At 39.3% G+C, this 15,207-nt stretch overlaps 2 protein-coding genes across 4 annotated transcripts in view; both read right to left on the bottom strand.

Annotated features, from left to right (window-relative positions):
• The window catches only part of ACE2 (angiotensin I converting enzyme 2), a 70,506-nt gene that overhangs the window by 49,825 nt on the left and 5,474 nt on the right, over positions 1-15,207 (bottom strand). The gene's annotated exons all lie outside the window — the stretch shown is intronic.
• Positions 11,443-15,207, bottom strand: part of TMEM27 (transmembrane protein 27) — a 28,351-nt gene continuing 24,586 nt past the window's right edge. The window contains exon 6 of the mRNA XM_006775211.2: positions 11,443-12,203. Coding sequence (XP_006775274.1) covers positions 12,047-12,203 — 157 coding nt within the window. The 3' untranslated portion in view covers positions 11,443-12,046. The remainder of the gene's footprint in view (positions 12,204-15,207) is intronic.

Here is a 15,207-nt window from a genome sequence, read left to right as displayed (position 1 = left end):
TGAGAACATGTGTACACACACACACACACAAACACACACACACAGAGTGATGTTAAAGCAAGCAGAAATGAAATTTAACATGTGTTTTAAAAGACTAATGCCTAAGTAAACATCCCTGTGACAACATGAAATGCTTGTCATCTATATATATAAAAAGCCAGCGTCCGTGATGACTAGGAAGACCAAATGACCAGTCACCATGAGGTGCATTGAGCACCTCTCGGTTCCTCCCCCACGGCCCACAGGCTCCAATCTCAGCAAGGTGGGTGGCAGGCAGGCAGGGCAGCGAGCATGGCGAGCAGCGGTGAGCAGGTGGGCGGTGCTGCAAGTGCAGCAGGGCAGCGGGTGGGTAGGCAGGGAAGCGAATGGGGTGAGGCAGGCGGGTGGGCGGGGTGGCAAGCAGTGGCTGATTTTGCACACTGGGCCTCTAGTAACCAGATAAGAGTGGGCAAACCGCGTTAACTCCTTACCCAATAAATGAGATGTATGAGAGAATGCAAACCCTGTGGAACACATAATCTCTGGCTCATACAATCTGCGTTGTTGGAAAAATTTTACTCAGATGACACACATAAAAGATGATGTGAATAAACTCTAATTTGTAAGATTACAAAAGTTTTCATGATTTCAGAGAATTAGAAGGTCAGCATGGACCCAAGAAATCAGGTAAGTTTTCTGAAGGAAATGAGACTCTGAATCATAAAGACTAATAGTACTAATAACAGTAACAATAAAATACTGAAATTTTGTTGCATGCTTATTATGTGCCAGGCAGAGTTTAACTGCTGTACTAGTATATGTTCTCCCTCATTTAATCCCCACAACAACTCTATGCAGTGATCAATAGCACCATCCTCATTTCTAGGTGAAGACAGTGGGGCACTGAATCAAGATCACAAAGCTGTAAAGCAATGAACTGGGATTCAAACCTCAGCAGTCTGGCTTCAAGTCCATACTCTTTGTGGTCAGAAAGGGATTTTTGAAACAATTCTTATTGCAGACATGGAAGAGAGGGATAGTCAAGGCATGAAGAAGCATAAAAGGCATGGAGGGACAGCTCAAAAAATGGATGACATCAAACTTGCATTAGTTACCAACACAGTTTCTCCTTGCACTTATTATATTGCACTTATTATAGTGCATTTATCATGATTTTCACTGAGAGGACAGCATCGGGGCTCTACATTACCTTGGTAAAAAGCTATGTTTTTCTCAGTAAGGTGAGAATGTTCAGTAATAGGGAGTAATTAGCGATCATAGATTCCCAGATGACAACTTCAGATGGCATGGCAATAATTTTGTTCTCTTTAAAGCAAACCTGTATCAGTGGAATAGAGCAGTTGTTCTCAACCAGGGTGATTTTGCTTCCCAGAGGACAACCGGCAATGTGTGGAAACATTTTTGGGTTTTATAACTTGGGGGAGGGTGCTACTACATCTAGGGATGCTGCTAAACATTGTACAATGCCCCAGACAGGGCCCCACAAAAGAGAATTATTTGAGCCCAAATTTCAAGTGCTAAGGTTAAAGGACCCTGGTCTGGATAGTGCTATAAACATAGTGCTCTCAAGAACTAACATATGTACATGATTCTATCTCAGTCAGGACCAAGCACAATAGTAAACTACCTATTCCCAATAGTAAAGCTGCCAAGATTTGTGTGTGTATCATATGTATAGACACTTTGAATATTTATAAAGGCAGTGTTTATTAAAATACATTTCATTTTCAAAATGTAAGAGGTATCAGCTGTTAAAGTGTGTATATATTTTTGGGACACCCTGTATGTGTATATATACACCAGTCTCTTTACATACTGGGGGTTTAATGTACAGCACAGAGAATAGAGTCAATATCATTGTAATAACTATGGTGACAGGTGGTTTCTAGACTTGTGGTGGTCACTTTATAAGGTATGTTGAATCATATGGTTCATTTTATTCGGTAATTTTTACTGATTTTATTATTTATTTCATTCAATATCAAGTGTTACTAATCCTACTTAAAAGAAACAGAGACTTAGCCAATTTAAATGTCTTGCCCAAATTATACAGTATTTTAAAGTGCATTGTGTTAAAGAATTCATAGCAACTGATTCTTTCAGTTTCCATGTTTTAATTATTACCGTTTGACTTTTAGCTTATTCCCATTTAAAAAACGCTTTGTCATCAACTCCTTTCCTGGAGTAAGTTGCATATGTCATCTATGCCGTGCCAGGTGTGTACTCAATGGAGGACAAGAACTGGTATTGGGGTGCCTGAAACTCCATGCCTGAGTAATGTGCAGTGCGATTGCTAGATTATTCTTGGTCCATCCTGAATACAGAACTATGGGCAGTGGCATGGAAAGAATCAGAACCTTAAATAGATTGGATATATTTCACAAATGGAAATTTTTAAAAATTGGGATCATATTTTTGCTTCACTATTTAGCACTTTCAATTTGTTAGCCATTTCTGTGCTATACTTGATTTAGATCATTTGCTATTTATGCTTTGCTTGTAGGTAATACAGGTCACATTTTAGAGGCTATAGTAACAAGAACTACAACTTTCCTTTTTTAAAAATTATTTATTTTTAATTATAATTGATATATGTAAGGCACCTATTTGGATTCCCAACACAAAGCAAAAAAGAACTATGAAACTATGAGGAAAACTGCCAAATACTATGATTTCTAGCCCTCACAACACCTCAATCCCCTTCCCCGAAGGACTCTGGTATAATCCTTGGGGAGGTTTTGTAAATGACATTTTGCTTGCTCATCTATTGGAATGTGCTGTGTCAAAGCATTATGTTTGAAACTATAAACCGGAGGATTTCTGCAATCATTGTACAATTAAAATGAACCTTGGTATTTCCCTTTATGGCTAAGCAGATGATAATCTAGCAAGCAAATACTATAACATGTAATGGGAATTAAGATGGGCCTCAATTAACCTTAAATAATGGCAAAGAAATTAACATTGTCAAGCTTCTGTCACTTTTGAGCAAGCAGATTTGAGTTCTTATATTCATTAATTTAAATTTTCTTTAGTTCTTCAAAGAACATGTTAGATTGTCTATGGAACTGAATTAAATAAAGGCCAAAGGCTTATCGTATAAGTGAATTGTTCCACTGCTGGCTGTGGCCCCATCCTCCCAAGGACTTTGAATCTGCTTGTAAGAGCTCCAGGAAATGTAAAAACAGAATAGGTGACTCATCCCCATGTACCTGGCAGATAAGTCACAGGATCCAATCCTCAATGTAAGAGTTTAAATATCACTAGAATTTGACTACATACACAAGGTTCTACCATATTGACTAATTAATTCAACAAAACAGCTTGTCCATCAATCAGATTTTTTAAACTGAATTGGTTGGTACACTAGTTGACTTAATAAATGTCAACTGATTCAATGATAGTCATAAAGTAAAATAAGAATAATCGTTTAAAAACATGATGATCATTACCTAGTTGAGTTAAAGTTAATACTGGGATAATTAGCTGAGTTACCACAAGTTTGTCTCTGTCTCTCTTTAGGGATTATATAGGATGATATCCTCTGGGGGGTAAGTTATGTTATTATTAGGGTTAGAGGTAATGTGTACTTGAAAGATTTTTTTTAGAGTTTTTTGAGTTTTTTTTCTATTTTTCTTTGTGTTGAAAATGCCTACCCACTGTCTCCCTACCAGATCTACATGTGGTTGTGTCTTTCTAGATGGATATTTATTCTATTCATGCTTTGCTTGTGGGTAATGTAGGGCACAATTCTGAGATTCAGCCATTATAGATATGAATATATAATTCTATAGTAAAATAGTTCCCTTAAATGAACCCTTTTATTCCTCTTTATGGCCTCAAGTTGAGTAGTCTCAATACCAATTTTATTTTAGTTTTTAATATATTTTTATTGATTTCAGAGAGGAAGGGAGAGGGAGGAGGGAGAGGGAGATAGAAACATCAATGATGAGAGAGAATTATTGATCTGCTGCCTCCTGCACACCCCCCATTGCAGATTGAGCTGCAACCCGGGCATGTGTCCTGACCAGGAATGAACTGTGACCACCTGATTCATAGGTCAATGCTCAACCACTGAGCCATGCCAGTCAGGCTCAATACCAATTTTAATAAAAATTTTATTCACAAATCACATTTTATTAATTTTGCTTTTTTATTATTTATTTCATTCTATTCTCACAATAACACTTTGGGCAAATAGGACAAATATTAGTTTCTTTTTAAAGCTAGGCTATTTACATCAAATGGAGACAAGCTACTAGTATTTCACTGGATTGCCTTCTCTCCACTTTTACGAATTCCTGCTCACCTGGGACCACCCAATTAGTAAATGGTGGTGTTAGAATTAGAACTCAGGCTGTATTAGTGGTATTGTGCATATGCCATATATTAATCTACTCCCAGTAGAATCCTATTGCCAAACAACTTAAATATTTCTGCATTCAATAATATCAAGCACAATAGATACATATCATATGTAACATCGCATCTATTCAGGTCAGGTGTTGCTACCAAGCAGTTTTCATAAGTTTTTGGATTTTGGAGTTGCAAGTAAGAAATTGTGACATGTATTCTTCAAGCCCTGGTGCTCTCTACCACTATGTGAAGCAACTAATCATTTAATAAACAATGACTACTTGCACACCTTTTTCTCCTACTCTGGATGGAAACCCATTGGTGGTTATCAGAGAGAATAATTAATCCCAATTATTTTCTCCATTGCCTTCATTATGCACAAGATGCAATTCTTTCTTTTCACTATTGAGAATTACACTACACTTGACACAAAAAATCACTCAATTTTTCACCTGTTTATTTCTTTCTCTTTCAACTTCTCTATATCACAAACAATTCAAGAAGGGAGAGTGTGTCAAAGGGGGATATAGGATGCCCCTACACTGTAAAATGATTCAAAGAGATTCAGGAGGATGAAGACTGAGAAGCTGTGACCTTGACAACCAGAAATTCACTAGTGACCTTTGAGGGAGCAGTTTCCTCAGGGTTATGGGAATGGAAGCCAGAATGCAAAAGTTGGGGAGCAAGTGGATGATGATGAAGCCACGACAGAGAATATAAACTTAATTTTTAATTAGCCAGAATCAATGTCCTTTAAAGGTTTTCATCATGTCTATCAGTTCCTTTTGCTAGTTCCATGTACTTTCTTATTCTCATTAAAATCTGCTTTTCCTCAAGCACTGACAATCAAAACACAACCAAAGCTGGTACTTATTAAATTGTCTTTTTCTTTCATTGAATTGCTGGCATTATAACAGTTTTGTCTTCTAACATAAATGAACAATATTTCAACTATATCAAAGGTTAATATACTCCTGTGAGCTGCCCTGAAGATTGTCTTACATGATGTATTTACATGAAGCATCTTTAGGAACATCTTTCCAAAATTCCAAAGAACTGACTAGCAAACTAATTGCTTGACCTTAAGAATTTGCCATTTTTCTAAGTCAAAAGTTTTTGCATAGCAGCAATTTCATATGGTTGAACTTCAAGTTTTCAAATGCAACGTTGATAAAAACTGAATATTGCCACAATAGTTCATTGTTCTCTAATTATGGTGGGCTGTGAACCAATGATTTAGGATGACTAAGAGCAATTGAAACCTGAGTCTTCATTGAAGTTTTGCTAAATTTTTTAAGTAAGAGCTATTTGTTCAATGTAGCGAGGTACCTAACAATGGCAACTTCCAGGTTTGCCTACAACCAGTGGCCAATGCTAACCTTTGTTCTATGCCATTCTCAAGAGCTTTTGTTCTACCCTTTCCAATGGGCATGGATATGACCTATCCCTGTTGTTCTGGGAACCTACTTACAGATTGGGACAAAAGACATCAGACACTTAGAAAAATAGTATCACTCTCTCTGGGTCTGACTAAATGAATTCCTTCATCCAATACCCTACATCCATATTATTGTTATACTAGAGGCCTGGTGCACGACGTTCATGCAGTCGGGGGTGGGGGTCTCTCAGCCCATCCTGTGCCCTCTCACAGTCTTGGACTCCTCAGGGTATGTCCACCGGCTGGCTTAGGCCCGCTCCCCTAAGCTGGCAGTGGGATATCCCCCGAGGGGTCCTTAGCGCTGCTGTGGAGGCAGGAGAGGGAACAGAAGAGAGAGGAAGTATCTGTAAGTTTCTCTGCTATCACCATCATGATTATGTGTGTTACTAGAAGCCCTGTGCATGAAAATCGTGTGCTGCAGTGGGTGGGGGTTCCTCAGCCTGGGAGCCCTTGGGGGAGTGGGCCTAAGCCATCAGTTGGACATCCTTAGGGCTGCCACAGAGGCGGGAGAAGCTCCCACCACGGCCACTGTGCTCACCAGCCATGAGCCCGGCTTCTGGCTGAGCGGTGCTCCCCCAGTGGGAGTGCACTGACCACCAAGGGGCAGCTCCTGCATTGAGCGTCTGCCCCCTGGTGGTCAGTATGCCTCATAGCGACTGGTCCTTCTGCTGTTCAGTCAATTTGCATATTAGGGTTTTATTTTATAGGATGTTCACTAGTCTTCAAAAAATATAAGCACCATCAAGGAATAACTATGGAAAAATGACATGTAGAGACACAGTTGTCATTTCTTTACTGGCCAAACTCCTTTACTGCCCAGTAACACCATAGAGATTTACACCAACTACTACTACTACTGCTGCTGCTACTACTACTGCTACCCTAATACTGTGACCACTGTGTTAGACTAAAGAGGAAACTAATACTATGCTTTATAAATTGGCTCTTATTCTGCACCCATAACTGATAAAAATTATTTTTTAAACAATGCTATGAAAATAAAGAGCACAATAATTTGAAAATAACAACTAGAAATTATTCACTCATTCATTTGTTCATTCATCCAGTCAAGCCAAAATTCCCAAATGAGAATGGTATTCTTAGTAATAAACTTAATTTTGTCATAAATAATGAATGAGTCCTTTCTAGGACATTCTCTGTTTATGTTTTCTGATCATTACATGATATCTTACATAGAGTGGACATTTCAGTAAATTCTTGAGGCAGGAAAGAAGGAAAGAAGGAAAGAAGGATGTTTTCTGATCCTTACATGATATCTTACATAGCGTGGACATTTCAGTAAATTCTTGAGGCAGGAAAGAAGGAAGGAAAGCAAAAAAAAATAATAGTAGGGAAGAAGAAAACTTACATTTTTTTATGTAATTGAGGTAACTAGATATGTGACATTTTAATGAAGGAAAACAAGATGTAAAATGGTAAATAAAATACTATGTTAAGAGGCCCCATGAATGTGAAATAAGGACTGGGGATTTGAACTCTAAGAAATGTTTTACTGCCCACGCTGGTTTGGCTCAGTGGATAGAGCACTGGCCTGCAGACTGAACGGTCCTGGATTCGATTCTGGTCAGGGGCACATGCTGGGGTTGCGGGCTTGGTCCATGCAGGAGGCAGCTGATCAATGATTCTGTCTCATCATTGATGTTTCTATCTCTCTCTCCCTCTCCCTTCCTCTCTGAAATCAATAAAAAGTAAAAAAAAAAAAAAAAGAAAGAAATGTTTTACTATTTTTGGTTCTTAACCTGTGTTCTCTCCTATTCCTTGTTCCTTATCCAGTAATCATAAATGTGCATATTTCACTTGGTGATATTCACATTTGAAATCTGATCATGTATCATCTAAATTCAAGAACTCACTGCATTATTTTATATAGTGATATTTTCTATTGTTAAGTCCTGATGAAAAATGTGGAAGAGAAAACTACACCCCCCCAAAAAAGTTTTGTATCTACAGTGCTTCTGTGAAACAAGTTCAGATATCACAATACCAGCTAATTTTTTCTGTAGTGACTTGGTTTTCACACACTTCTATCTTTCCAGTTTCATTGTAGTTTTTGTTAAGGACTTGGGGACTTGAATGACAGTGATATTTCCAATCGCTTTACAACATTTTATTTCCAGTACATATCACCTCGAAATGTGTTCCCTTGTGGCACATAGCAGGATCATTACATTAAAAATGGAAGGTGTAGTTGATGATTGCTACTCTCTAATTACCCAGAGTGTTTGTCAAAGGCATTAGGCAGGACACATAAGCTCCATTTTGCTGTTATATTGACTGTCAGGTTTACAGAACATCTCTGCTAGCATAGAAGACTTACCCAACAAGTATATTTAGTGGAACAGACCTTTGCAACTGGAATAAATCCCCCTTAGCATCAGAATAAATTGACAGTGAAGAAAATGATTTAGTGATCAAATTGGTTTATCTATACCTTAAAAATAAGAAGCCTATCTAGAATCAGTGTTTCTCAACCATTTTTCCAATTATTGAGACATTTTAGACATATTTTCCTGATAGCTTACCCATGAAATTTTAATGCCATAGATATACTTTGTATCTGTTTATGTACTGTTGCCCTTTGGAGGAATATAAACCACTGTAATATCTAAACGTTTTTCCCCCTACCAAGAACAATTTCAATCCTCATGACAATACATGTCTTGGATTATGCTTGCTAGTAATTACACTGATTACATGTGTCACATATTTAGTTACCTCAATTACAAGCATTGATTAATTCAGAAGATGTTTCATCAGTTCTATATGCAAAGATACCCTATTCTGGTGTATACAACTCAAGAGGATGTAAGATAGAAAGTGGTTCTTTAGTAAATCGTATGTTGCCAACTGAGAGATCAAAACTCATTCCTCTCCTAAAAGTAAGGAAGCTCTAATAATATTAAAGAGTATATGGTTCCCAAGTAAAATGGTGTCCAAGTCAAAAACCTTGCACCTACAAATTCTGCCTTTGCTCTCAGAAGAGATAAGACTATGAGCTTGCAACAGCTACAATTTCATGTGCTTGTTTATAAGCACACATTTATTGAGCTCTGACTATGCAGACTTTTAGCTCTATGAGGGCAGGGACTGTGTTCAGTTTTGCTCACCATTGCAGAATAAATGAAAGAAAAAAGGGAGAAAGGAAGGGAAGGAAAGAAGAAGACAAGGCAGTATGCTAATTGATTTGAAAACTGCCTCTAAGAATATTATATTTAGGGTGAAGATAGATATGTAAACAAATAAATAAAATATTATAATCATTTCAATTGAAAATTTATATCAATATGGTGAGGTTACAACCCAGTAATTAATTCTATCAAATTAGAGGTGGGAGCAAACTAAAGTGGGTTATGAAAATGTTTAGAGAGACAGGCTATATTAGGGTTTTGGGGGGCCCTAGGGCATTCTTGGTTTGTGGTCTCCTTCTTCCATAAAATACACTTAAATATAACGTACAAGATGAGCATAACTATCTGAGCATTCTAACAGCACAAAGCCAGGAGGTCCAGCAAAGACCTCTAGGAAGGCAAGATGTTTAAGTGAAATAGACCCTAAGGATAAGCTGGAAGAGTAGCTGAGAGATACAGAAGAGTGTTCTAGGTAGAAGGAACACCTTGTTCAAAGACCTAGACGTGAGGGAACTATTATGATTGATGAAAGAAAGGCAAAGAGATAGAAAAAGAAGGGGTGAGAGATGAAGTTAGAGAGGAAAATGAAGGTAAAACTACAGTTGGCCCAGTGTTAAGAAGTCTGGCTTTATCCTAAAGAAAATAAGATGCCATTTAGTGAGCATACAATAGAGTCTACAGATGTTAAGTTATAAGATATACAACTAAAAATTATATATCAGTATCAACCAATGTCACCTCCAATATATATATTTTTAAAAATAAAAAAAAATAAAAGCTTCTATGTTAGGAACCAACAGGATTAGGTTTGCATGTTGGATATTCATTCAAGCTATACTGTAGCCAATGGACTGGAAAGGGTGTAGTGGACATTCTGGGGGTCCACAAGGCCTTCTCTTCAGGGCCCATGTACATATATCCTCAGCTTCTGAAAATATTGGCTTTTAAAAGTCTCACAACTGAGTCCTTCGATGGGAATTGTCCCCAGCCACAGGGAGCTATCTTTCCCAAGGGCAGACCCTCTCCGACAGCACCCATGGCCGTAACTGGCTAATGAGATACAAAGGCCCATCCATCTTATCTCACTCAATCAGGGACAATCTCAGCTCCTAACCTCCCTGAAGGATAGACTGAGGCCTCTGCTGTAACCATGTTGCTGGTCACTTCTTGCTCTACCTAATCCTACTTTATTAGTTTCCTATTGCTGCATAACACATTACCTCAAACTTGGTACCTTTAAAAACACACATTTATCATCTCACAATGCCCATGGGTCAGGAGTCTGGGCACAGCGTAACTGGATCCTCTGTTCAGGCTGCCAAGTGTTGGCCAGAATGTATTCTTATCTAGAGACTTGAGTCTAGTTGTTGACAGAATCAATTTCCTTGTGTTTGTAGGACTGAGGACGCCAGCTTCTTGCTAGGGCTGTTGATTGATTGGAGGCTGCCTTCAGTGCCAGCAGGCCACCAGCAATTCCTAGAGGCTGCTTAGTTTCTTTCATGTGGGCTTCCCAACGGCCACTTACTTAAGCCATCAAGGAGAGTCTCTAGAACAGCGGTTCTCAACCTGTGGGTCGCAATCCCTTTGGGGGTCGAATGACCCTTTCACAGGGGTCGCCTAAGACCATCGGAAAACACATGTATAATTACATATTGTTTTTGTGATTAATCACTATCAGGATTCTTCTAGAACAGCGGTTCTCAGCCTGCGGGTCACGACCCCTTTGGGGGTCGAACGACCCTTTCACAGGGGTTGCCTAAGACCATCAGAAAACACATATAATTACATATTATTTTTGTGATTACTCACTATGCTTTAATTATGTTCAATTTGTAACAATGAAATTGGGGATCACCACGACATGAGGAACTGTATTAAAGGGTCGCAGCATTAGAAAGGTTGAGAACCACTGCTCTAGAACAAGTCTGCTTAGACATAATATAAAGTAATTGCAGGAGTGATGGCTCGTCACCTTTGCTGTATTCTATTCATTAGAAGCAAGCCACAGGTCCCATCCTCACTCAAGGAGTGCAGGTTGCACGGAGGTCTAAACATCAGGAGATGGCAGGTATTTTAGTCTGTCTGCCACACTCTCACCTCTCTCACTTCTTACAGGTGTATGTCCTGAGAGCAGACCTCAATAAATCTTCATGCAAATATCCATTTTAGAGTCGATACCCAGGGAGCAGTATTGGAGGCAGGGAAGTGAGCTAGAAACTATTGCTGTAACATCAACTATGGGGATAGCAGTGGGAGACTGAGCACCAAATTCTCTTGCTATTAATAAATGTATAATAATTATTAGCATTTAGAATGACACATGGCCTATCTGAAAGGAAAACCAATTCTAAAAATTTCGAGATGTCTTCAAGGAAGTATACATACAACAAAAATAATTCTTTTCTAGATCTGTAGAACAGATTAAATATAACTAATAAAAATTAGGCTTACTATTTTTCACAGTGTAAAAGTAAACCTCAGACCACAGTCACATAATCAAAAAAAAATAATTAGCACTTTATTTATTATAGATTGTACTTTTACAGATTGCAGAAAAAGTCAACAAATAGAGCTGCACTAGTAGAAATTGACAGAAAATACATAAGCAATAGTTATAATAGGATCAAATTCTACCTTGTTTATCAATACTTCCATTTTTATTTATCCCATGTACAATAATTACTTTTATCCTTGCTTACTTAGTCATATACAGAATGATATAAATAATATTCATAATTATTACAGGGATTCTCCATTGGAAAAATATTTTTCCTTAGGTCTCCAGAGTGTAAAATATATATAGTCCTTATTTTTGAAAATGCTTAAATACTGATGGACTTTTAAATCAATAATCACAAACACCAAATGACTACACTTACACACTGTGTTGTCAGGGAAATACTTTAAAATCTTTGGAGTAGTCAACAGCTTATGATTCCAAATGTCTTCACAGGTATTATTGATTCACTTTCATGCACATTCAAATTTTCTTACAAAAGAAGAATGGTGAAACAAAGTATGTAATCTGCCCTTAATAATTTATGGTGCTCAACAGTTGCACAGAATCGTGTGTGAGTTTCTTGGGAAGCAGAACAGCAGCCCTTCAAAGAGGGGTGAGCCGCTCATCCTCTGTCATGAAAGTGTCATTAATGTGCCATCCCTTCGTATCTAGGGGGTCACAGGGAATGCCATTTTCAATAGTGATCGTGTTTTCACTCTTATCTTCAGTGTCATCCACTTCAGATGGTTCTTTGTTCTTCCTAAATGCACATAAAAAGAATTATTGGGATCTAGGAGAAATCATGGTCTTCTACACAAACAGGGAAAGCAGGAAAGGAAAGAGGAAACTTAGAATGATGAAAAATTGATGCTATTTATCTATATATATAAAACCCTAATACGCAAATAGACCAAAAGGCGGAACAACCGAACAATTGGCTGCTATAACGTGTGCTGACCACCAGGAGGTGCACACAGAACATGGCGGGTGTCAGCTGCAGAGAGATGGTGGAGCAGGTGAGCAGGGGCACCATACCAAGGCAGGGCACCAGTTGCTGTCATCAGGGCAAACCTCTGATGGTTTCTGAAAATTCTTTGCTCCTGTGCACCACAGACCTGCCTGGCGCTTGCACCTGCAGCCGATGCTGGCCCCACTCACACCTGCTGCCAGCGCCAGAGCCACCGCTCGCACCCACTGCTGGTGCCCGGCACTGGTCCCTATCGCTTAGCGCCATCAGTGGGTGTGAGCAGTGGCTGCCATCCCCAATTGCCCCTAAGGGCTTCTCCATCTCCCCCTTTTCCGGAGGGGTGATCAGGGCAGCAGCCACCTCTCACACCTGCTGATGGCACCAGCCTCACTCACACCCACTGCCAGCACCAGCCCCAATCACTCCACGCCATCAGCAGGTGCGAGTGGGGCCTGCTCTATCAGTGCGTGGGAGCAGTGGCAGCAGGAGCAAGGTTGCTGGCAGACCAGGGACCTGGGGCCACAGTGGGAGGAGCCGGGCAGGGGCTTGGAGGATGGGCCGAGACCAGCCCCTATGCCCACCGCAGCCTCACAGCCCACAGTTCCTTTCAAGGTGCATGAATTTGTGCACTGGGCCCCTAGTTTTCAAATAAGCTTCAAAGATCATAAAGAGCTGATGTGGTGAAAAGATACTATCAAGATTAACAAGTCTGCATGGATGACATATACATACTGATCAAAATGAATGATCTTACTTGGAATACATATATACGAATGCATATGTATATTTATATAAATGAATATGTTTGCATACATACATTAACACACAAATTGAATGAAGGCATATGGGGGAAATGTATGGTAAATTGGTAAGTTAAAAAATTTGGCTCTAGGACAGTGGTTCTCAACCTGTGGGTCGCGACCCCTTTAGTGGTCGAACAACCCTTTCACAGGGGTCGCCTAAGACCATCCTGCATATCAGATATTTACATTACGATTCATAACAGTAACAACATTACAGTTATGAAGTAGCAACGAAAATAATTTTATGGTTGGGTCACAACATGAGGAACTGTATTTAAAGGGCCAGAAGGTTGAGAACCACTGCTCTAGGAGAACTTAACAAAAATTGAATTTAAAAAAAGTAATAAATTCCTCTCATAGGATTTGACAAATTAATGGTCTGCAAATGTTGAGTGAAAATCAAATTGAAATGACATATGAAGAAGCAAACTCACATTACTTTAGAGCAAAGAAGTAAACATTATATATTTAGGTATCATTGCTTGGCTCTACTCATTACAAAACAGTTGTATTTATTTGTAAGCCAAGTTTCTGGAACTCAAAACACATTTTACTGATTATATTACAACTCGTAGCTATAATTCCAGGTCATTTCAAAAATACTACATGACAGGATAAATTCTGAGTTTTCATTCTCAGATCCTTTGTAGACACTGCTACCCCACCCAAGTGGTAACCAGGCCCTGAATATTTCTTTCGAGTGTGGAAAGCTGTAGCCTTTAATTCAAAAGTTCTTCCTGTCTTTTGTGAAAGACCAAAAACAGTTGAGCCAATTGTGCTTGATATCATAGAGGTAAGGAGCAAAATGGAGAGGTGGGTACCTCTAGGCCAGTGGTCGGCAAACTGTGGCCCCTTGAGTGTGGCTCTTCCACAAAATACTACGTGCGGGCGCACACGTACAGTGCGATTGAAACTTTGTGGCCACACTCAAGGGGCCAAAGATCCACATGTGGCTCGCGAGCCACAGTTTGCCGACCATCGCTCTAGGCAATCACAGAGAGGAAGAGTTTCCCTGAGGCTTGTCGCAAGTTAAGTGTTGGGGCACAGTGGAGGCATGATGTTAAGCACAAAGCTCCCAGACTTACCAAAGATTCTATTGTCCCAGGAATCTAAGGAAACTCCAAAGAGGCAGACCTGAATGATCACATGTCTGGGATGATAGGCATTGCTGTGGTGACTGGGACAGACTCCCACCACTATGGAAGTGCCTTAGAACCGTAGTGACTCTGGAAGGTGAGGAGGTGGTGAAGATGCCCCAGTGGTGACTAAGGTAGGGTTTTCTATTAGTCCTATATGAAAGTCTACTCCAATATGCTTTAAAGAATATGGTGTAGGAAGAGAGAGGGAAAAGAAAGAGCTTGTGTTTATGAAAGAATGGTAGCTGATGTGGAAGGAGTAACAGAAAATCACCACTATAATAATAATTTATTCTAATGAGGCTCATCAATGGATACTAAACCACTGAGTGAGAAATGGTTAGGGAACAGGATATTTACATGGTCTCAATATATCACCCCCACAAGCAATGTACTAATTATAAAGAGACATTTGTATTTTGTCAAGGGAGGAATTTGGTGAACATCACCAACAAATGAGACAAATTCACAAGTGCCTCCAGATGTGACACACTAAAATTACATATTATATATGTAATTCTGTGTTCCTGCCCCACCCCATCACCAATTTTTTTACCTTAATCTCTCAGGAGGAAGTAATCAGAGAAATCAAAATCCAAATAAATGTAAAGATATGTTGTAAAACAGCTGATCTGGACTCAGCACAGAGTGGGCTTAGAATTGGATGAACAGACACATAGGTGGCTGGCTACCTAGTTATACAGCGGGTAAATGGATGTATAAATGGATGTATATCAATGAGTGACTGGCTGGATAAAAAGGTAACGGATGAATGGACTAAGTTACTCAGACAGTACCCGAAGGTGTATCTTGAATGGAATCCACTGCAAAGAAAGATGAGAGAGAGAGGGAGAGGGA

This window comes from Myotis davidii, unplaced genomic scaffold (assembly GCF_000327345.1).
Source record: "Myotis davidii unplaced genomic scaffold, ASM32734v1 scaffold889, whole genome shotgun sequence".
Lineage (NCBI taxonomy): Eukaryota > Metazoa > Chordata > Mammalia > Chiroptera > Vespertilionidae > Myotis > Myotis davidii.
The sequence above is the reverse complement of the archived record's forward strand: the minus strand, read 5'-3'. Positions and strand labels throughout refer to the sequence as shown.